Here is a 24,779-nt window from a genome sequence, read left to right as displayed (position 1 = left end):
AAATCAAATGTTTTTGATTTTGGAGTGGTTTATTTTGTTTTTCAAAAGTTTAATGCAGGAGGGAGGTGAAATATCATTTGCTCTTCCTAATTTTTCTTCTGACTTGTCCTAAGTAAGTAATGTTGCTAAGCATTAATTACAGATTTACTGAGTTTGAGGTTGGACAGCACCCCGGAGATCATCTTGTGTAATACCCCTGCTCAAGGCAGTCAGCTCAAGAAGGTTGCTTAGGGTCATATCCAGTTGCATTTCTGAACATCTTCAAGGATGGAGACCTTATAGTCTCTCTGGCAACTTGTTACAGTATTAACAAAAACCTATTTAAAATAATTTCCTGTATTTCATCTTGTGCCTTTTGCATCTTATCCTGTCACTGAATACCACTAAGAACACACTCAATCTGGTGTGCTAGCTGGTTGTTTTACCACAGTGCTTTGTGGTTTTGAATCACCTGCAAAATTGCTGAGCATGTACTTTTATGTCACTAATGAATATGTTAAACAGTGTTATTCCAGTATTGTAGAGCAGTTTGGGTTGGAAGGGATCTTACAGATGATCTAATTTCACACCCCTGCCATAGGCAGGGATGCTACCCACTAGATCAGGTTGCTGAAAGCCCCATCCAGCCTGACCTTGAACACCTCCAGGGATGGGGCAGCCACAGCTTCTCTGGGCAACCTGTGCCTCACCACCCTCTGAGTGAAGAATTTTGTCCTTATATGTAATCTAAACCTTTGTCAACTCTTTGTCAACCGCACCACACAGCTTGGTGTCATCAGCAAACTTGCTGAGGGTGCACTCACTCCCCCTGTCCCTGTCACCAACAAAGATGTTAAGCAGCGCCAGTCCCAGTACTGACCCTTGAGGAACACCACTGTTACTGATCTCCACCTGGACATTGAGCCATTGACTGCAACTCTTTGAGTGTGACCATCCATCCAGTTGATGCTCTGGGGTACACTACTTGTGTCTATTTGCCCAGAGGACTTCATGTTCTGACCTAAAGTTCAAACATGTGCAGAGTAATGCATGTGTCATCTTCTGAAAATGCTACTGCAGGACAGGTTTTTCTGTTTTTTTTTTTTTTTTTTTTTTTTTCTGTCCTCATCTTCCATTTGGAAAATGTCTAACCAGCCTTAGTGCTGTGGTTAAGTGTTGCTACATTCAGGGAAGCTTTTTTATTTTTTTAATCATCCCAGGAGCCTTTTCTGGTCAGTGCAGTATTTTGCCATCACTTATTTCACCTTTGCAATTTCTTCAGTGATCAGTCTAATGGGAGTCTTACTTTGGTAGAAAGCTAATTCTTATTCCTCTATATGCCTCGCAGGTCGCTTTCCATGCTTGAGGAACCTACTTTCTAGTCCACAATACAAGGGGAAGCAAAACCCATCCTGGAAGACTCTGAGATAGAGTTCAGTTAAATTGTGTCTGCAACCAATTTAGGCATCTATGTGGGAGCCAAATCACTTCAAGTCCTGGGAAGGATTTAATTGTTTAAGCATAAGTAAACAACCAATGCTACATTAAATGACCTAAGTTCTTTCAGACATCCATGTGGGGCTGTCATGTAAAACATCTGTCATAGATCTCTGCTTTCTGGAAAACCACCTGAATGTTTAAAATTGTTTTGTATTTAGGCAGTACCAAACTGCCCCAGTCAATGGAGTCAACAGAACATTTCATCTTCATAAAGCAGTTACTTGACAACCGATCACCTGAATCGCTCTTCAGGCAATTAATATTCTGGAGACTTAAACATCCAAATTTAGATGTCTCAGTTTGTCAGCTGCAGCTCAATTACGATATGTGAACTGCCTATATAGTTTTAGAACAGTGACTGGGTTTTCTGTAGCTCTGCAGACAGAAGATTTAGTGTCTTGAAATTCACAGTACAAAAAACATTTTAATGTTGCTGTGAAACTACTGTGCTTCAGTTGCAAATCCTTCTGTTTCGGGATTTTGCATCCTGAGTACGGTTTTAGTGCCACCCCAGCTCATGCATATTCACTAGTCGTCCTGTCTGGTCACTTTGCTAATGATAGGTTTCTTGTAGCAACACATCTAACACACCCTCAGCATCTCTGCCGTACCTTTTTCTTAACTTCTGTGTCTAAAATGCTAATAGTGGTAGCTAATATCAGCATGATGTCTGAATTGCCTATCAGGGCTCATGTTCCCTTAAAGATTTATCACTTGCAGGCTTGTTCTACAGTTCATAACATAAGTATTCCTCGTTCTTTTTGGAGTGTGCATCTATGGGTATAACTCCATCGCAGCTTAATGAGATGTAATTCCAGTTGCAATGATCCCGTGTTACCATGGGCTAGCATTCCTATTTTCCTCTCTGCAGCATGAATGCTCATGCAGCTATGTGATGAGTTCATTCAAAGAGGTAGCTGATCAGTTTTCTTCCTAGGAAGATTGTCAGCTAGATAAATTGCTTTGAGTGGTTTATCATATGCAAAGATGAAGAGAATGGGAGGGCCAGGAATATGGTATCCTGACTTTTAGACCAGACTAGACTGATACAGAATTGCACATTTATGCTTCATTGCAAGATCAGGGAGTTTAGTTTTTCTGCCTTCCATGACCGTGCTTTTCACCGCGAAGTAATATTTCTTGAAGGCTTATTTTAAGACTGCATTACTGGAGTGAGCCTCTGAATTTATCTCTGTGCAATTTATGAAGCCGTTCTTGTTCAGGTGAGATTTCCAATCAACTGGAGAGCCCTGCATAGCATCTATTACTTTGTTTTAAAGGTAGGCCTGTTCTCTTGTCTTCATTGCTAGCCACGTGTGTGTAAATGCAAGTGCCAAAGTCACAAAGTATATTATGGCTGCAAGCACAGCAGTATGAGTTGCTCTGCACCATGTTGATGGGCTAACCCCAAAGATGGCAAGTTCACAGTCTTATCGCCTACCACTGGTTTACCTCTCAGGATACCGAGGATGCTGATGGCGCTAATCAATTCAGATCCGTTGATCACAAGTGGCAGGTTTGATTAGAGTCATTCGCTATTGTTCTCATGATCAGGGTCAATCTGTTGAGATCAAAGGAAAAAGGAATTGGACAGAGTTGAATACAAATTTCTATTGGATGCTTTCCTTGCTTCAGGAGGTTCAAAGGTGCCTTTTCTTTATCTTTTGAGAAGAGTTTGAATATGGCCTAACCTTTGCCTTGTTGAGGTAGGAGCTGTAGGTCATGACTCCCTTGACTTTTCAGTTTGACAAGGATGTTGATGGGAGAGTGTACCACTGGGACTCCAGTATATGTGTTAGACCACCAAAGCTGGAGATGAGTGGCTCTTTTTATTTTTATCTGGTGTTTTTCATTCTTGGTAGCATCTCGTTTGACAACAGAAAGGATTCTATCAGACTTGTCAACAAGAATCATGACACTGTATTTAGCTTTTTAGGTCTTGATTTTAATGATCGTCTGTATTTACTTCTTGACTTGCAGGCATTTAACTCATCATTTCCACTAAAGCAGTTTCTGCCTATATACTTCCTTCCCTCTGTCTTTAATCTATAATGTTGTAGGTGCCTGGCATTATCAGCCTTGTTCAAGCCTCTGTTTTCTCATTGGTCTCGACATAACTGTTAGTTATGCTCTGAGTGGAAGAGTCTTTGAGCTTTGTTACTTCATCTTATGAGTGTTCCTGCTTTATTTTGTCTAGAAAAGTACAAAGGACCTTTGCAATTGTCTGACTTGCTCTTATGTATGATCAGACTTCTCAGAGTCTCAGAAGCTGGGTACTTTCACTCCAGGATGGCACAGAGCTAGGCTGCCTGTACAGATATACTATGAGGTTCTAGCTCCATTGGCAGCTCTTGCTGAGTCCAGAAGAGCAAGATTTTATTTCCTATCTCCACAACCTTCCACTCCCTTTTCTTGCAAAATGTTTTCTTATTTAGTAAAGTTGTTGTTACTACTTCTAATTTGCTAAAAGGAAAGAAAACCTAATTCAGAAAAAAAAAAATTATTCTGCTTTTACGAATTAAGGCATCTCCGGGAGGCTGGCAATATTACCTTCAATGAGACAATATGAAAGGAATTGTCCTCGCTAATCACAGCATTTATTTTCCTCAGTGGCCCAGCTGTTCTGTGCTTTTGTTCAAAATTATTTCTGCATCTAATGCTGGAAGAGTCGTGTTATTTTAGCTGTAGCTTCACCAGCAGTACAGTGTCATCCCAAAATGATGCTGCACTTGACAGAGCTCTGATGACCCTTGATGTGAGGGTCCTGAGCTGCACAGTCCCTTATCATTATAGAATACTAGCTGAAGTCAGTCCAGAACAGATTGGACACTGGAAAAGAAGACAGGCAGATACACAATCCAGCAGAGTAACAGCAATACTTGAACTAGGTTTAAAAATTAAGAATCTATATTTACTGCTGAAGTGGCTCTTAAACTGGGTGTTCCTCTAGGGTCTGAATTCCATTTTGTATTGCTTTGTTTACTTTTTTGTTTTTACTCCCTCTCCCTCTACCAACAGGGAAGAAGATTCTTGAGCTTTTTGTTCAGCTGGAATGTCAACTTCATTAAAATGATACATGGAACTGTTAAAAACCAATTACAGTTTTTTCCAAGGTATGCATCACAGCTACAGTTCTTAATGATCTTTAGGAGCTTGGCTAAAATTTTTTTTGTCTCAAGCTAAAAAACCTAGTATGTTGATTAAAAAATATATCAGCATCCAGAGACCTTCAAATCTGCTGAATATAAGTACCGTATTGTTTCAACAATTTCATTTAATTGTCGCTTTGTACATGCCTGTATATACAATTATAGGTGTAGCAAAGTGCTTTTTTAGCAATAGCTAAAGCAAATGATTTTTACTTAAAATGCACTGCATTACTTGCAAAGTTGGTGTTAGAGAACTGCAGGTCTGTTCCTGCTTCTGCAAGATGTTGTTATTTTTCCTGTTAACAACCTCTGATTTAGTATGGTAAGATTCTAACGAGAGATGGTCTAAATAAGAAATAACTTGTAGGATCATAGCCTGAGAACTTGATTGATGGGTGAAAAGCATGGATTTTTTTCCTTTGATTATTCAGAGAAATGTTACATAGGTTATTCTTTGAATTAAAATCAGAGGTTTTCTAATGCTTTCAGTTAAAATAATTTGTGTATGCATTTGTAAACAAGTTAAGGCATTCATTAAGAGATTAAATTATCTGTGCTGAATTTTGACTTTCCTACTGTAAGCAATTTTTTTATGAGTGTTTGAGTTCGTTAATTGACAATTAACTTTGTTTTTCTGTAATTATCAGTGTAGACTTTCAAGATATTTACTTCCTCTAAAAGTAATGTTCATTCACAGAATTAAGAATAGTAATGGTACTAAGCAAAAACTTTGTTATTACTTTTATGAGGTGTACGTAGGATGCTTGTTTGACAGTGTTTCCCATATGTTAATGCAGGTCCTTAATGGAATACATTTCAGAAGTTTACTTCAGAGCATGGAAGAAGGTGTCAGGAGAAGCTTTAAAGGTATTACTGTGCTTGAAATTTTGTTTGGATAACTCTATTTTAACATGGGGAGATTATATGAATTTTCAACCTAGGAAAGGTTCCTAAGCAAGCCTTGAGGAGTACTTTCCATAAGGAAATGGCCTCTTCTACATTGCCAAGGAATAAGCAAGTCATGCTATGAATGTTTGGCCACTGTGATTGGCTTGGTTGTACTTAAGCTTCTTTAATTCTGCTGCTGAAATGTTGTTTTATACAACTGTGCACGTTAATGTATTTTTTTTTGTAAATGCAGGAGTTACCTGAGTTACTGAAGCATTTACTCAGTGTGTGCTGGGCTACATATTTGATATCTTAAATATTTACCAAGTTTTTGTAGATTTCCATGGGAATGATCAAAAGTGTAATTACAGCACCACAGCAAAGCCCCAGTCAAATTTCCACTCCACTGCTTATTACTGTTTTCTTGTGTGTTAACAGTAGCATGTATGTGTTTTTACTGTAGATACTTGAACATAATTGTATTCAGGATTTCATGCATCATGGAATTCATCTTCCCAGGAGCTCTTCTGTTCATTCTAAAGTTAGAGAGGTAAGATCCTGTAAAGCATGACATGATCTAGTAGCATCAAACTCAGATCATAAGCATAAAGTAGAAATTTTCCATTTCCTACTGAAATACTGTACCGGATCTGTCTGGGATGGAAATAATTTTGTTCATAGCAGCCATAGCTATGAACAGCCACATATGCACAGCCACATATGATGCTGTGGTTTGGTTGTTCTAAAACAGTGAACACACACCCAAGTTTTAGCTGTTGCTGAGCAGTGCTTGCATGCTGTCCAGGCTGTCTTTTTTCCCAACTCTGTCTCCCTAGCAAGTAGGCTGAGGGTGAGCAAGAAGTTGGAAGGGGACACAGCTGACCCAAATTGACCAGAGGTCTATTACATTCCCTGTAGTGCCGTGCTCAGCAATAAGAACTGAGGGAAGGGGGATTTTGAGGAGGTAGTAGCCATTGCTTGGAGACTGGCAGGGCATTGGTCTGGTAGTGGAAAGTGAGTGATCGCATTGGCATCACTTTTTTTCTTTTCTGAATCCCTCTTTCATTCACTTATTAAACTGTCTTTATCTCGACCCACAAGTGTTCTTACGTTTGTTCTTTTCCTCATTGCACCAGGAGGGGAGTGAGTGGGCAGTTGTGTAGTGCTTAGCTGGAGACTGGGTCAACCCACAGTACTTACCTGAAAAGTAGTATCTGTCTTTCAGAATATTATTAGAACAAATTTTAAGAGGAATTTGCTTATAGTTTGGCAACAGATTTCCCTGTGAAAGTTGAATAAGTAGCTTTTAAAGACAAGGCACTCATATCTGATCTATACCTTCTCACTTCCTGTGCTTTCCCCCAAATATGTAGAAGCTAGAGTGTACAGTATGTGCAGTAAACAGCTTGATATACCAGTATATTTATCCTATCTCATATCTAGTGGGTTCCCTTGTCCTCTGACCCAATGTATTTCAGGTAAATATAGCAAGCTAGCATAAGCATCCGATGTTTTATCATTACAAGACATGTTCAGCTGTTAAGGCACAGAAGTGTAGGCGTTAACTAACGTATCTGTTACCAACTATTGGTAGCATTGTATCAAGAAAACATACAAGTCTGTGTGCCACAGTTTTTTTCCCCTACTGTTGGTTAGCATTATGCTAGTGATGTTGTGTAAAAAGGCAAAAAGGGACTAAGTATGTGGTCCAGCAAGCGTAACCAGTTTTGGTTGCCCCCAGGGAAATGAAATGCCTAATAATTTGAGAGCAAAAACTGTTTTAAACAGTTTTACAGACTGTGTAAGGTCTTTCATTCACAGTAAGCTGTGACTATACCTTCCATGAATTTGACTTGTTGATGCTCTTGTTTCAAAATTATTTACAGAACGTGCTTTTTTTTTTTTTTTTAAACTTCACGTTTTTATTATTAGCCACTACTTGGAATACAGTGCTCAGAATCACTGTATTTGTTTTTTGCTTTTGATCTAAACTAAAACATTACAGAAACAACAGACTATTTTATATATATGTAACTATATATATAAATAACAGAGATTATTATTTAAAAATAACAACAGAGAATGAGTGACCATTCAGCAACTTCATAGTCTGTTGGTGAGTAGGAGCTCAGTGAGTATTTTTTAGGAACTTAAGCCAGAATGCTTACTTTTATCTAAGGTTATCAATGTTCAGTGGTAACACCAAATCCACATACGAGCAGGGGGAAGTCCTGTTTCCCTACCGTGTTTAGTCATGGCTACACAGCTCTGCCCAGAATTGCTTCTTTTGCAATGTTGATGCAGTGAAAATAGTTTTTCATTTTCTAGTATAAGTTCCAGATTTTTCCAAGAATATGAAAATAAAGTCATGTCAAAAGCTATATTGGGAATGTATGGTATTAAACAAACAGGTTTTACAAAGTTCAAGGTTAGAATTTTGATGGAGTAGGATTTTGACAGGGTGTTTCATTTTATTGAGAATCAGAGAAGCATATGATCTGGAAAGAGGACGGTGATGTAAATAAATGCCTTGAATTGTAGGGGTGGTCATGAGTCTTGGAATAAATTTGTAATGATGCCCATTCTTTTTCAGTATGCAAGAATTTAATTTAAAATGATCCCGTTAGAGTACAGTAGTTCCTGTAACAAATAATAGCACCAACAAAATACAGTTATTTGCTTGAACAATGTTTAGGCTACGTTATTGAAAGAACAGTAGATTTACAAAAAAAACAAAAAGGGGGGGGGCAACAGGTCCAACCCTCCATCATGAATTTAAATTTCTGATTATAAAAAGTCTGTCAAATACCTGACGTTCGCTGTTCTCCTAATGAAATCTATTGCAATACAGTAGTGATTTGCCATTAATTCTGGCATGATTAGATTAGTCTTTCTTGAATACAAATTATAGTCACGTAGCCTCTTGTAAATAACATCATGTCTTTACTTAAATTCATCTGAAAGTCAGGAAAAAGTATTCTTCCACTATAGCATTGTTTCTGTAAAACCGATTCACAGACTTCCCAGTCTAGCTGTAGTTGGGATTACCTGAATTAGTCAGGCTTGACACTGAAAGGGCCTTCTTTTCAAAACGCCCAGTGTATGCATATCATACAAACATACCAAACTACATGATGTCCTTTTTCCCTGGTCTGCTACTTTACTTCTTTGCCTGCATAGTTTAGGTATAGTAGCGGTTTAGGTAACTAAGCACTGTGGTACTTCTTGATTTTCATCAGTGCCTATATGTTTATTACATCTGTAGATTTTTATTTGGATAATTCTATTTAACAAATAGCATTTCTTAACATAGAAATGGGTTTGTTTATTTGCAGTTGATAATTACATTGTTGCAACGTATTTCTGCCAGTTAGTTTAAACAAATTACAAGTTTTTTACTTTAATAAAAAAAAAGGTTGCAGCAAAGTTGACTCTGTAGCCATGCTTGCCATTCTTATGTGTAGATCTCTATACAGGCTTATTGAATCAATAAATAATGGTGTTTACTAGATTCATTTTTTTATGATTTTTGTGACTAATAAAATATAGGGTCAGTTGATGTGTCTAGTTATATCATGTCCCTTACTTAGTATGGAAAATTCATTGGTCTTAAGTAAACGATGAGGTAACTCCTCACCACTGCACACTCCCTTTCTTAAATGTATATAGCAGTGTACAAAATATTTGTGGTCTTTTTGTTTTTGTCAGATGCTGAGTTACTTTCATAAACAAAGTAAAGTTCGCCAAGGAGTTGAAGAAATGCTCTATCGATTGTACCAACCTATTCTTTGGAGAGCACTGAGGGTAATTATCCTTTTCAGAATATAAGGCTACCTTTCTCCAGCTATCAAGTTTTGGATCCCTCCCATGTGTCTTTTTTTAATATTATACGTGTGTGTGTATATATTTTATATATATATATATATATATAATATATATTAATGTTATATGTGTGTGTATATATATATATATATACACACATACATAATTTTCATACTACTAATGGTTCCATCACTAGAACAAAGGCTTTTTAGTTTGTTTGTCTTTTTTTGTCGTTATTTTTTTCCCTGTTGTGTTTTACATTGACAGCTTCTATGTAAGGAATAAAGAACTTTTAACTGAGAAGTTAACAGACGTATCAAGTAGGTCATAGAGAATTTGCTTTAATATGGCAAAATAGTCCAACTATTGTGAACATAGACTTCAAAAAGGTACAGGGAGGATCTTCAAAAATTGAATACAGCAATTATATGAATCATGTAATGATTCAGTACAAGGAAAGATTCTGCATTCCAGATGATTCAATACCGTACTTGTGATAGGTGAAAGGAAATATTATGTGACTGAACATCAAAATTTGGGTGTTGATTTTTGGTTAGGCCTCTGTCTTGCTTTTGTATAGCTAATATTTCTCATAGTGCTGCCGAAGTATTTACCATTTTTAGAGAACCATTGCTGTGACTCAGAAACACCAGTGCTTTAAGATACAGAACTTAGACTGGAAGCTTATAGTTGTTCCTAGCAGTGTGGATTCCTCTCCCAAGCTTGAAATGTCAGTTTAATTTTAGATAACCAGTTTGATGCTCCTATTTTAGCCAGTGTATAAACCCCTAATTTAATATAGTGAGGAACAAATCTTGTTCTGGAACACTGGTTATATAAAAGAAAGAACTCATAAAGGGGCCTCTTTACCACTCCTTCTTGCAAAAAGAACTTCAGTTGTAACAATAAGTGTTCTAGAGCTGTTCATTTTGAAACTACTTGTATTCCTCTCTAAGCCTTTAAACTGAGAATGGATGTTTGTTATACATATTTCTGTTTTTCCTAATTGTTTGTTTTGCAGATACTTAGGACAAGCTTACTTTGTGGCTTTTATTTACACGCATTTATAGCCTTTATGCAACCTTAATCTTAATATACCTTTTTGTAATATAAACCCTTATGTAACTTCTTCATTTGTATTCACATGTTTATTATGAAAAGTAATCCTTACGTGCTAAGATAGCAGAAACAGTTGTGCAGTGGTTGGTTGTTCTTTAACTAGAAAGTGTATGTTTATTGTGAGATAAGTAGTGATCAAGCTATTTTGTAACAAACTCAAAAAATCAAGAACTGTTCCTCCAGGAAGTCAAGCTGTTCAAGAAAGTGATTTCTTTAAAGGGGTGTTTTTAATTTTTTTTTTTATCATCATACACTTTAAAACTAACTAACTGGTGAAAAATACTGTTTTAAATAATGGGAAGTGAATTTCAGGAGTTGTAACATCAGATGAAACTCACAAGAAAGCTCTGAAAACAAACTGAACAAAAAATGAAAATGCTGCTTAAAAAGATTCTGTCAGTTCTTCAAAGTAGTACGGGCATAGACGTAAAGATTTAAAAAAAAAAATCACTTGAATAACTGAAGGCTCCTCTTAAGTTGAAGAGTCACTGTGACATAAAATAGTCCTAGGTTCTACCCAGGATCTACACTATTAAATTGAAGGCATTTTTTCTATTAAGAACTTGAATATGCAAGGACATTAGGGATAAATTCCAATTAATTGAAGGAAGGAATTTAAAATGTGGATACCCAGTTCAGAATTAAAATGAGCTTAATGGAATTCAGTGTGATGTAGTTTATCAAAACTTACTTTTTGGAATGGTCATGGTAGACAATATCTAGCTTTTTTTTTTTTTTTTTTTTTTTTTTTTTTTAAAAAAAAGGAGGGTTTAAGTTCAGTTTCATATGAAATATTAGGGTAAAGAACTATTTCACCCTTAATTCACATACTAACTTGTTCCTCACCAGAAACCCTCAATACAGACAAGCTTGTAGTTGAAAGATTTTCTGCATCTTTATAGGACTTTATTAAGATTTATCATCTTTCCACTTTTAGCCTGTTTATATTATCCATGATAAAATCAAGTAAAGCACAAATCCTTAACTAAATAATGTATAGATGGACTTTACTTGGACAGTATTAAATTTAGAATTGCTCTTAATTTTGTTGGCCTTTTAAAACTTTGTTGGCTTTTTTCTTTTTTTTCTACCTGGAGATGAGACAACTCCCTCTGCACCCCCAATGAGGATCAATTCAGAAGAGAAATAGAAAATAAATTATAAATAAAGTAATTGTGATTTCCTGGTTTTACGTGGCATTAACTTCTTTAGTTCTAAATATTACATGGTTATACTTTTTTTTTTCTCATCCCTGCCTTTTGTCTGAATATTCTTATGACAAGGGAGGAAGAAAATTGAATAATTATAGCAGGACGTTCCCTGAACTATCTAGTATCTTGTTCCAAAGATTAAGCCTACTTTGCTTGTTTCATAAGATTCTATGTATGCTTTTTTTTTTTTTAATTGGACCCAAAATCTGAACAGAATTTTTCCTTCTCTCTTGCTTCTAAGAGAAGTGAGCACAGGCTTTTATCAAAGACTACTGTCTTTGATAAATAAAATATTCTCTTGTAGTTATATTTCAGGTTTCTTCCTGAGATGCACTGAGTTTCATCTTTTTCTTCATTTCCTTGACTGCTTGGTGTTTACTACTCTTTATGAGCCCACAGGGCCAATTATTTTTCACCAGTTGTCTAAATATACAGTTATTTCATTTTTCTTTACATTTGGGGCTCTACAGCCAGCAAAACGTGTAGTGTAACACCCTGAAAATGGTTACAAATGGTAAAACGTCTGAGAGTTATGAGGCTTGCTTTAGAATTTTGATGAGCTGACTGCAACTCAAAAAACACAGTCCTACTACTTACGTGCATAGATGCAGAACTGAATATATTTACATTGTATAAGTTATCATCTAGGCTTGTTGGTACTTAGTTTCTGAATGCTGTTTTCTTGAAGAAATAGGCTTGAGCTTTTCAATTAAATTACCTTTCTCTGTGTAAACTTAATAGTTAAAGCTTTGCTTGAATTGCAGATTCCTGTATTCCAAAGAGCAGCTTTAAGTATGCCCAAGTATGTGTGTCAGGTGACCAAGAGAAATCCTAACTGCTTTTAATTTATTCAGCGTTACAGAAAGCAGAAGGGCTCATGACTCTTCAGGATCATTAAAGTTGATAATGTTTTGAGAGCTTATTGTACTACTAGCTTGGGATTTACTGAATGGGTAGAAATGTAAAGTGCAAAAAAATCATGTTACTATAACTTCTTCCATATATATAAAAGCTAATCTCTTCCGCCTACTTCATTAGAAATATGTGATTGCCAGAAGTGTTTAGAGAGCCATATTTCCTAGGGTATGCTTTTTAATACTAATAATTTGGTAATACTGTACTTACCAAAAATATACTTTTTCCTTCATTCTAACAGGCTAGAAACCCAGAAGTTCGATCAAATGCAGCATTTTTGTTTATTGATGCTTTTCCTATTCGTGATCCTAGTTTTAATGTTGAAGAGATGGACAACGAAATACAGAAACAATTTGAAGAACTTTTTGTAAGTTTTAATTAAGCTGAAATGCTGAAAACTAACTAAAATTAAGCATTGATAAAATTAAAATGTATGGAATTTTAGGATAGTATTCACAGGGAAATACTGAGATGCAGAAAATACAAAATTAGGCTAATATTTTAATTTTCTGTAATATGTTGACAACAGACAACGTTGTACCATTTTTGACTCTGAAAAGGAAATATTTGACGTTGTTACTCATTAACCTGTGAATGAAGAATGCTCTTGAAAGACTAGATGCATAAGTAATGATGGTGATCCTTACTTAACCTAGGATTGGTGGAGAGTGCTTTACATTTATTTAATAAGGATTCAATAGAAGTTTAGTACTGTATTAATAAATATTTCTGAAAAGAAGTAAAGAAAAATAATCTGTCATATAGCAGCGGATTTGCAATAATGCATGTACTCACATTTTTCTTTTGTTTGTTACAGAATCTCTTAGAAGATCCTTATCCAGTTGTCCGTTCTACAGGGATACTTGGAGTTAGTCAGATAACATCCAAATACTGGGAGATGATTCCTCCACCAATTGTTGCTGATCTTTTAAAAAAAATAATTATAGAGCTGGCATGTGATGTAACATCTGCTGATGTTCGATGCTCTGTTTTTAAAGTAAGTCTTTTTTCTAAATGTAAAATCATGATTATCGTTTCTAGATTTCACCTGGAGCAAAGGTTTCTAGGATAGGCCACTTTTAGTCAAGGATGCTGCTTATTCAAGCAAAATGACAGAAGCAATAAAGTTCCTAGTACAAGCAAATTCTGCGCACGTTTTTATAAGTCACATAAGACCAAACAAAATGTTTTCTAGAATGGTGACTGGCTTTATGAATCCCAATCACTTTGCATTTCTAGTCTGATATTCTTTGTATGTTGTTTGGACCTGGTAACTTCATCGTTTTAGCTATTAGAAGTTATGCTTAGTATGCAGGTCGGTTCTGGTACATTTCTGCGTCACTAGTTTTAACATATCCCTAGAGAAACTCCCAAAGTTGTATTTCCACTTAAAATTTTGTGCATGTGTCAATTAATTGTTAATTTGGAGCTATCTTTGTGTTAATCCACACTTACTCCACTACAGCGGAGCTTTATACTGAATAAACAGAAAGTGCTGAGTCAAAAGGAGCTCAGCAAATAAAGACTAATTATTAATCTGAAATCAGCAGAGTTTAGGGAGCTATTATTGCTGCCACAGAAAGTATTTGACATTGTGTCCTTAGAAGGCAAGACTATGGCCTCAGCATAGATCTGAAGCTGCTTCACCTGAAATGAGCTCACAGAACATGGTTCGCTGGAAATTTGATGTACCTTTTGTTAAAGAATACAACAGGAAAAATATGCATGCACAGGATGCCCCTGCATAATTTAACCTTAGAAGTGTCATGGTCCGGTTCAGCAATTTTTAGCTACATCTTTTTTGTAAATCTACTCTTTAAAATTTGTATTTAGCATAATGATTTTTTCTTGCAGTGCCTACCGATAACTTTGGACAACAAACTAAGTCACCCATTACTGGAGCAGCTCTTGCCAGCACTTAAACTCAGCCTTCATGACAATTCAGAGAAAGTGCGAGTGGCCTTTGTTGATATGCTGCTGAAAATCAAAGCTACTAAGGCAGCTAAGGTAGGATAAGTGTTGCTTCATAGGTAGCAGACAGGAAATAAAATCAAAGTATTTATTTTAATAATAACTGTACCTTTGAGACTACTGCAGTCATCATTGAAAGAAAAAAAATACATATTTAATGTAGTAACACTCTTAATTTCAGGTTTTCCCTTCCTTATATCATTAAGCATGTAACTGATAGTTTATTTCTAAGACTTGTGGATTCTGTTGCTATTAATCTGTCTTAAAGCATCCATTTTAAAGATTGTGATCCAAATGTAAGTGGTAGTATGGAAGTACTTCTTATTAATGATTTTGTGAATTCTACTGAAATTATGGTGTTCATGAAGAATCCTTTAAAAATGATATATCGATTTTTTTTATTTTTTTTACTTTTTTTTTTAATTGAGGCTGCTCCTGATGAACTTGCAAGCTCTCTACAGTTGTTCCTCTAGGATGAGATAACCATAGGTGATAATGCTGTGTCTGGATATCGCTGTGGCAAAGATTTTGTAGACATAGTGGAAAAGTTGGCTTCTTGATTGAGCCAAATAAACTCTTGTTCTCTTCTGTCCCACATTTTTTCGCTTGTTCTGGATTATTATTATTTGGAGTAGGTCCAGCAGACTTCTCTGTGCTTACTACTTTTTACTCAGTGGTGGTATCGCAACAATTCCACAATATTGTTTTCTCAGGGAGTTTGTCTTCCCTGCCCTCTTGTGGCCGTGCCATGGTAGGACAGTCAGAACAGCCACAGCTGCTTAGCTCAAGGCAGGACTCTTTCACCTAAAATGCTTGATGCCTTTACTGAATTGCTTTCTTACTTTTTATTTACCTATTTTTATAATTTTTATTTGCCTTTTGTGGGTGGGCATGTCCTCCAGCATTTTGTTTCCTTTCATAGAGATTTTAAACAACTGTGTTCTGCCGTGGACTCTTATTATATAGGGCAATAATCTCTGCTGTTAATGGTTTACTAGCGTCAATTTTATATTTTATTTTAATCATGGTTTTGTCTCTCGTTGAGCCTAGTTATTAGGAAGTGCCTCTCTTGTTCTATGCAAATGCATGCTGTAGTCATGTGTATGAATCTCGGTTGTTCGTGACAGAATTAACCTTTGAATAAATGCTCCGTCTGTCAGAATTTTAAGGCTTCAATACTCCAGAAACACATCCCCCCAGAACATGAGAATTACCTACTTGCCAAATGTGTGCATTCCAGCTTTGATCACAAGACCTCAGAGACATTATATTAAGACGAGACCACCTCAGTACCTTCCAAATTTCCCCAAATAGGCCCAAAACACAGGATAAAGGGGAGGCCATTTCAGAATAGAGGGTTTTCAGCTTTTTGTTTGCTGGCTTTGGTTTACAATAAGGATGTAAATGCACAGCGGCAGATAGTGAATTTTAAGTCTGCAGACTTTGCTTTTATAATGTCAGCTTGCTGATCCAAGTAGGATTTAAAGGACTGACATCTACAGTCACAATTTGATCCATTAGTATCAGTTATCAGATCAAAAGATCAGATTCTATTTTTATAGTAAAATAGTATTTTTTTAACCTGCATAGTAAAATATGAACAAGCTTAATTTTAAGTTATATTCAATCTCAAAGATGCGCTAAATAAAATTTTTATGTTGTTGATTTGTGTATAGTCTTTTCAAAACACAGAAAGGAAGTCTTGTGCTTCTGTTAAATGTATAAGAAATTCTTGTTTAAAAGTTATTTCTCATTCAGTGTGAAAGTTCAAGCAAACAATTTTTTTGGCTTTCCTGAATTATTATGAATATACCATAAAACACAGAGGAAAAATATAATTTGCAACTGCAGGTGTAAAATTATTAGGGACTTTTTCTTAGTTGTTATTTGTTCTTCAGGCATATTGGAAAACTTCCATCCACTCTGCTTTGTTTTTACATAGTAAAAGACTTGTGTCTTCTAAAAAAGAAAAAGGGATCAGGTTTATGTATTAAAAAAATTACAGTAAATGTTTGTTTTGTCACTAACTTACTATTTATTTAAAACCTGTAATGTACATCTCTCTGAAGTCCTGAGATTACTTCAGTGTGTATTCCAAACACTTTCTTTTTATGGTAATTTTAGTAGAAATGCCCATAGTTAGGAATCCCAAGGGAATTAGCTGCTGCAGCTATTTTTACTCAAGAGTATAATAATATTTTTCAATGCCAAGAAATCCTAAATTGTGGTTTTAGGGAGTTTTTTGGGTCGCTTTTTTTTTTATGTGGAAGTGCACAGTATAACTAATTCAAGATATTTTCACAAAAGTGGCAAATGTGAGTAGTGTTATGGCTCGCATAACAAGTTGTTTGTTCTTTTTGAATTTCATAGCCTTCAATTACTGCTTTACAAATAAGCTAGAACTCTGCTAATGGTGGGGATGCAATGAACATTTGGGATACCTTTTGGAAAGGGTCTTGCTTTATACAGGTTTCTAGGACATACTAGCATGACATACTTTTAAGTCCTTTGGTCCTACTTTGTTCCATGCTGAAAATACAAAACATGACATATAACAACAAACAATTATCTTTTGTGGTGATATCTTTTTAGAATAAATAATTCCTTCCCATATATGTGAAATTCAATTAGCTTTTCAGTTGTGTTGAGCTGGAATTGCCTGAACTAGGATTTTACCTGTCTATCAGAGGTACCAGGAGTTTTAGAGGAGCATCAGAACAAGAAAGTAGCATTGTTAAAGCACTACACGACTTGAAGTATATCCTGGTATTTTGGTAAAATTAAAAATACTTACGCTTTTCAGGTAAATGCTATTCATATTTGTTGAGAATTTTGATGCAAACTACAGTAAATGTGACTGTTTTCCTTTTTCTTTTTCCAGTTACTTTAATGTATTTTCTCATTTTTTAAAGTTTTGGAAAATCTGTCCTATGGAGCATCTTCTGGCTCGCCTTGAAGTTGATTCACGGCCTGTGTCACGACGCATAGTGAACCTCTTATTCAACTCTTTCTTCCCCATTAACCAGCCTGAGTATGTGTGGTGTGAGCGCTGTGTTACTTTAATCCAGATGAATTCGGCAGCAGCTAGAAAGTTCTATCAGTATGCTTATGAATATACTGCCCCCACCAATATAGGTAAGGCACAAACCATTTGGAAATACCAAAACCACACAATGTAATTGCTTTTCAAAATTTCTTACCTCACACTGACGCATTGTTGGTAGCTCTTTTGGGGTTTAGTATATTACTTCATATGTTTTTGTGTTTTTGACACCAGCAATAAACTCTGACAACTGTCATAAGCCTTTTCTACAGTAAACTTTTTGTTTTTGCTCTTCGATGTTGTACTGTGTGCATAACCAATATTGTTATTTGGTGTCTCTTTCCATTTCTCCTTCCATGTACTGTAAAACTGTCTAAATCAATATATATTTATCATGCAAAAACAGTGAAGTAAAATAGCTGATGTCTCGGGGGATTTGAGATCTCTATGTAGAAGTTTCTATAAGAAGTGAGAAATATTTATGTCTGATAATCTGATACTCTTAAGGCTTTCAGTGACAAATATATGTACTGTAGAGATTTTATAAAAGTGTTATTGAACCAAGTAAGATTGGGAAAAAAGATGTTTCAGATGAATTTTGGTGCTATAAAAACAAAGTAGTCAGCATGGGGTGACTTGGGTAAAATAAAGCCATTGCCCCTTGACTGATCATATTACTGTAGTAGGGTACTTTTGAAATACCCTGTTATGGTATTTCAGCTTGTCATACTTTCACCAGAGTAAGCATAACCTTTTCACTTAGATCTAAAGATGAGATCCGCATTAAGCAGTGCAATCGTTTGGCTACTGTGTCTTTTATAAATAATTGGAATGTACATTGGAAGAAATGGGGTTTTAGACATCATTCATTAAATTAATAGCTCTGCCAGATGAACGTAGGAGTTGTGGGAGCTTCCTCTGATCCTGATTTGACTTTTTTTTGAGTAGACATTTTTAACAATGAAATTAAAGAACCTTGTGATAATGTTGCCATTTCTTTATATTTGAGTATATAAAATATTTGTCCATTTTTCCGTTTTTGTTTACCAGGAAATTTGACATCTTTTTTTCCAGCTCTTTCTGGTTCTGTTACCTGCTTTTCAGAACCTAGCATTGTACTTAGAAGCATTTACTAACAATGTTCTTCAGGAATAGTAGAGATCTCATTTATTCTTCTTATACTTAAATGTAGCTAAACTGATGCTAACAATTCGGCGCTGCTTAAATGCCTGCATCCAGAAAGCAACAAAAGAGAGTCTTCATGATGATGATGATGAAGATGAAGAAACTGAGAAGGAGAGCATAAGTGTAAGAAAGTCCACTTTATGATAAGTTTTGGTATCTTTGTGGTGCTTAATTTCAGATATAGGCAGTTAATGATATAACAGAAATCTGAAGAAAAGCAATTGAACATCTGTGTAATTAGAAGGGGAAAACCACTATCATGGGGTTTTCATGCCCTGCAAAAACAGAAACTTGGTGAAGTGTGTAGAATAAGATAGACAGAATGTGGCGTATACTCGAATATTTCTTTAATTCCACTATTTAAAATAAGTTTGCTAGATTTTGCAATTAAATATTTTCCCCAAAAATAATGTAGTAAGATGAATGGAGTTAGAGGTTATGAATGAATCATGGAGTTGCTATTTTTGCAATAAACACCACACCTTTTTGAAATGAATGCAAATTTTCAATGTTTTTGAAACCTTATTTTAACAAATTTGTGTTTTAGTATATAATAGGTAACATCATTTGAGTGTTTTTATTTCAGATGTTCAATGATGTGTTATCAGTAAATGATGTGGCAAGCATGGCCAGTTTATTGGAGATTGTAGTAATTCTCTGGAGAAGTATTCGCAAAGCACTAGATCACAATGAAGGTGCCAAAGATTATGCCATCAGAAAATTTGCTTCGGTACTTCCTGAGTATTTAAAAGTATTTAAGGCAAGTCTCCTTGATGGATTTAATTGTTCTTGTGTTATTCTTAAGATTGGGATATTTTGACATTGGCTAATATCATCATCCTGTAGTGCATTTGGAAGCCTGGTCTAGTGGAAGTGTTTGTTTTTTTTTGCTTACAGCTTTTGCAGTGAAGTTTACTGAGTTATGCTGGTTGTTATACTTAGCAACATTCAAGTCAGTTTTAGATAATCAGGGAGTGGAAAACAGTTCAGTTCTACATAATATTCTGCAGTACAGATAGACCAAATATCTTTCTACCCTGAAAGCATTTGGAAGTTGTCAAATCTTTTCTGCTGGAGGATGTAACATCCCTCTTGATAGGTACTGATGAGCAGACAAGATATCCAGCTTTAGCAAGTGACTTCTTGACTTTGATGTGAGTAAGCAGCTTGGATCCAAAAAGACTCGTCATCAGGGGCTTATTTTCTAAAAGACTACAGATTGAGGCAAAAATTCTTTCCTGAAAAGCTAGATATTTTTTTTAAACACATTATTTTTAAAAATAATCTTTAAAAGGTTTCAGCTCTTCAAATGTCTAAATAGGTAATAATTTCATTTGATTGTATTCATAAAGCTTGGACAACAGATACACTATTTTTATTTTGAAAAGTTTCTCACATAGACTGGCTTTTATGTAATGTAATTGAGACTATGTAGTGGTCTATACTTTGTATTATGATGTGCTGTAACAACCTGTAGTGTATTTCTACGTTACTATTACTATTTAAGCACCTTTTTTTTTTTTTTTTTTTTTTTTTTTACAGTTGCCTTTAAAAAAAATTCTGATTTGAATGAATACTTGTTTGAGGCACTAGTTACTTGAGAAGAGTTAGGTGGTGTCATAATTGTGAAATTAAATAACAGCTGCTTCTTGGAAAAGTGTAAGCTAGAGCTGTTATTTCTTTTGCAATGGTTTATTATCTAATGGAGCCATAATTTTTGGTGGTTGTTCTGATAGTTTGTTGGAAAGCTAAATGATAAAATAGTTGATAATTGATCTCCAACAATATGAATCAGAAGTTTCAGACTGTGAGCCATGTGTTGTTAGGATTTTTTTTCCACTTCCATTTATAATGAAAAGAATAAAATCTTCAGTTTGAGATAATTTAATCATAATGAGTACTCTCTTTAATTTTCCATGTATGACAGTACACATACATCATATCATGCACTTTTTTGTATTGTAGGATGACCGTTGCATGACTCCGTTGGTTATTCTTGCATCCTTTATGCCCCCTGCTGCTATTCCTACTTTCAGGTACTATCTTTCAATCCAAAATGTGAATGACAAAAACTCTCTTGCTGACTGTTTTTGTTAATTTTTCACAAGCTGACATGTGGAATGACCGTGTTTATAAATTAATCCACTAAATAAATTTGCAGAGTTAGTTAGTAAAATCTATGTGGTATGTTTTTTTGGTATTATATTGATTGATTATCTTTGGGTTATTTCTGCACTAATGGCTGTCAAGCTAACATATCTTTTTCCTTTTTTTTTTTTTTTTTTCCTTTCCTTCTTCTAAGCTGTGGTGTGATCTCCAAACTCAGAAATGTTGACAGTGGAGCTGACGAAAGCAAATACTCTACCCTGATAGACTGCGTGTGTCACTGGGGACAAGTAGGACACATTATGGAATTAGCCGGTGATTGGTTGTCAGACATGTTAACCCCAAGAAAGGTGTGCATACATCAAGGAGTTATAAGAATACATAAATTTATTGTGCTTTTTTTTTCTTAAGAAAGAGCTTCTTCAATGCTATGTTTTCCTCCTTCAGAATTAAAATACTAACATCATTGTACTGGTTTTGTGCTTCATCCTCATTTAGAGTCTTAAAACATCTGAACGACGAGTACGTATCCATGTAACACAGGAATCAAAGCCAGAATTAGCGCTTGATTACATTGAATATTTACTGACTCATCCTGTTAATCGTGGTTGCCTACTCTCTGCACCTAAAAAGAAGCTGAGCCAGCTTTTCAAAATTTTGAGAGCTGCAAAGGTATTGTACCTTTAAAGAATGCTTATAAAAGAGTGCTTCATATCATAACATATATTGTCTTAATCAAGTTAAACTTCTGCAACAATAAATAAATAAGCTTCACTTCTACCTTCTCCTTTATAAAAAGGTTTTCCTTTTTATTTGTACTTCAGACAAATATTTGAATCTAGAAGTACATTAGTTCAAAATTGTTTATAGGTGGCAGATTTTAACTGCCTTATTGTTTTTAGGTGTCTTCAACTTTTGTGATCTAGTGTTGAGCATTTTTAAGAGACCTGACTTTTGCAATGTACGGAATAGTCTGAAAATCCATTCTAGTGTTGCAAAATGAAAGTGAAACTATTCCTTTTCATTTTATTGTGTTTTTTTTTTTCTTACTTTAAAATATTTTGTTTAAAGTTGTTGAGAAAAAGAGAATAAACGTTTGAAAGGAATTTCTGGAAAATCTAATGTAAACTGTAATATTTCAGGAAGTTCTTGACTCAATTCTGAAAGCAACCGATGCAAGTTCTGTTGGCTGCAATCAAACAACTGCCTTAAGAGCCTTCAGCCTATGTTGCAGGTTGAGTATTCATCTTCAAAACCAGGTATGGTTATATCTTTTCAGAATAACGTTTCGCAGTAGCTGGAGTTACAGCTGGCAGTATAAGGAAATACCAAAAGAATTGAAATTAGAAAAATTATAAACTTCTATTGTGTTTTGTTTATTTTTTTTCAGTTTTCTGAAGACGGAAAAGATTACCTGTCAATTCTGAAGGAGACAGGTGATTGGATAGAAAGTCAAGTTGTACCTTGTTTGCTAGCAACTGATCAAGAGGACAGCATTTCAAAACAGAGTAATGTTTCTCAATTAATTATCCAGGTTAGAGGTCTCTTATTGGATTGACTACAGCTTGATTTATAAGTTGTATATGTGGCAATTTTATGTGGCATAATAAAGTGGAGCTTTTGGATCACAACAGAAGATGACTTAAAGGGCAAGGAAAGTGGTGTGATTGTGAGAGACAGGATTTAGATCTAATAATATTTGCTTGCTTGTTTCTTTCCTTCCTTCCTAAATTTTGCACTTGCTGTCATGGGCAGGGACTCATTGGAGGGTCACTGTATTTAGACTGCTCGTTTGTTGAGACCATATCATGACATTCCAGCATGTCTCTTCGTGTCATGTGGGATTACCAAAGCATTGTAACTCGGTTATTCTTGGTGCCAAGATTTTCCTTTTTCCTTTAGTACAGCCATCAGAGTGTTCCTTCAGTTCCTAGGGACAAAGAAAGGGTTTTGGATCATCCCACAGGCTTTTTGTCTCTTGACAATATTGTTCTGTATTCCTTATCTTCAATTACCCTTCACAGAAAACATTTGATTAGATAATGCTTAAGCTAGTTTTGAATAGTCTTCTGTTATATTTCCCTGATGTATTACTTAACCCAGTGTGGATTTTACCATTGAGCTATGGTTCTTTTCAGATTTTGATCAAGGGAAAGATTTGGACTAACTTTAATTGCAATCCGTGTCCTTGAGTGACTCAACTAACCTGAACATAGGCTGGTTAGAAATTCCCTATCCTGTCTGCATTAGTATTCTAGTCTTACCATGTAACGTGTGTGTCTGTGCAGGAAAATGCTCTTTTGCTATGCCCTTTTTAATTTTGCAATTCAAGATTGTTAGAGAGGTCATAATGTGCCTGGGTAAATGCTCAGTGTCAGTGCCTCTGATCTAGAGCCTGAGTGAAAAAGACAGAGGATTTACTGCTTTTTGAGAAATATTTTTCTTTGGAAGAAAGAGCAAAGTGTTTGGAACAGTCTTTGGGACTCCTGCTTATCAAAGGTTGAGAACATATCTGGTGCACCTACTCTGAGTTACTTTCAAATTTAGTCGAGAACACAGGATTGTGTTAAAAATGGAAACAAGAAACAAAGGGATGTATTCTTTAACAATAACACTGGTCTGCTCTTATACACTGCATTTGACCTTTTACATGTTATAGCTGGTGTCAAAAATGAAAATGATGCTACTTCTGTATTCCTGTCCATACATAGGAGTGTCCCAGAACATAAAAATATATATCAGGATTTTTATACCTATATAATAACCTTGTGCGGTAGCGCATTTACCACTGGATCCCATCATTTGCATTTTTAAGTACATTTGTCCACTAAGTAATATTTTTACCTTCAAGAAAGGATAGACAGATGCTTATTCTGCTGGACTGTGGAGCTATGAACTACCTCTGTCGAGGAAAAGCTGATGTCCTGTGAGGCAGGAATTCCTAATACACGTATTACTTTTTCTCTTCTGCAATGTGAAAGTGAAAATGGATAAACACCTATGAGTTTATACGTATTAATCTCTCGTAATAATGTCTTACAAAATGCTAGTACTGTGAAGCTTTCTTTGAAGACTTTCCCCCATCCCATCCCTTATCTAATTTCAATATGTAAAAGATAATTAAACGATTCCTTTGATTTGATATTTTTACTACTTTTAACTACTACTGAACTGTTGCTTTAAACATATATATATTTTTTCTTTCCTGATATATTTTTGCATCTCTTTTCCAGGACTACCTGACAGTGTGTAAAGATCTAATAATGGTTGGCCTTGGAAATCTTAAATTTCAAGCATACCTTTTAGATATAGCACTGGCAGTTATACAAACAGGTATGGTATTTTGTGCTAATGTTAGCACCTCTATACATGCTTAGATTACTTTTTTTGTATTAACAGAACTGTTGCTATTTGCATTTTGGAGTCTGTTTCTCAAAACATGGTATTTACAGATTATGTTAGCATCAATAATCAATGTCAGAAGTAACAGCAGCTTTTCAGAAAATGGAAAACTGCAAGCAGAGAAGCAGTCCAGAGTCAGGGCACTCTTGATAACTAACGTTTCTTACTTACTGTTACATTTTAGTTACTGCTGTTTGATATACAAATTATATACATATACACATTATAGATATATATATATATGTTAATAATAAAGGCCAGGCTGGATGGGGCTTTTGGCAGCCTGGTCTGGTGAGATGTGTCCCTGCCTATGGCAGGGGTGTTGGAATTAGATGATCTTTAATATCCCTTCAAACCCAAACCACTCTGTGATTCTGTGTGTAGAACAAAAATTATTATCAGTATGCCTTTGGAGACAACATTGTAGCACTATTTAAGTAGTGCTCCTGAAGAAATCTACAATCTTAATTTCTATGCTTCAATAATTTT

At 35.3% G+C, this 24,779-nt stretch overlaps 1 protein-coding gene across 1 annotated transcript in view; it reads left to right on the top strand.

Moving 5' to 3' along the window:
• Positions 1–24,779, top strand: part of NCAPG2 (non-SMC condensin II complex subunit G2) — a 45,159-nt gene that overhangs the window by 7,827 nt on the left and 12,553 nt on the right. Inside the window, exons 7-22 of the mRNA XM_068673457.1 lie at positions 4,498–4,592; positions 5,426–5,495; positions 5,980–6,066; positions 9,225–9,320; positions 12,825–12,950; positions 13,401–13,580; positions 14,438–14,590; positions 17,467–17,689; positions 18,790–18,905; positions 19,369–19,542; positions 20,748–20,818; positions 21,085–21,238; positions 21,387–21,560; positions 22,031–22,147; positions 22,279–22,422; positions 24,122–24,221. Of these exons, the coding sequence (XP_068529558.1) occupies positions 4,498–4,592; positions 5,426–5,495; positions 5,980–6,066; positions 9,225–9,320; positions 12,825–12,950; positions 13,401–13,580; positions 14,438–14,590; positions 17,467–17,689; positions 18,790–18,905; positions 19,369–19,542; positions 20,748–20,818; positions 21,085–21,238; positions 21,387–21,560; positions 22,031–22,147; positions 22,279–22,422; positions 24,122–24,221 (2,080 nt within the window). The remainder of the gene's footprint in view (positions 1–4,497; positions 4,593–5,425; positions 5,496–5,979; positions 6,067–9,224; positions 9,321–12,824; positions 12,951–13,400; positions 13,581–14,437; positions 14,591–17,466; positions 17,690–18,789; positions 18,906–19,368; positions 19,543–20,747; positions 20,819–21,084; positions 21,239–21,386; positions 21,561–22,030; positions 22,148–22,278; positions 22,423–24,121; positions 24,222–24,779) is intronic.

The sequence above is a fragment of the Anas acuta genome, chromosome 2, assembly GCF_963932015.1.
Source record: "Anas acuta chromosome 2, bAnaAcu1.1, whole genome shotgun sequence".
In the NCBI taxonomy this organism is placed as follows: Eukaryota; Metazoa; Chordata; class Aves; order Anseriformes; family Anatidae; genus Anas; species Anas acuta.
Note: the sequence above shows the minus strand (reverse complement) of the source record. Positions and strands in the feature narration are given on the sequence as shown.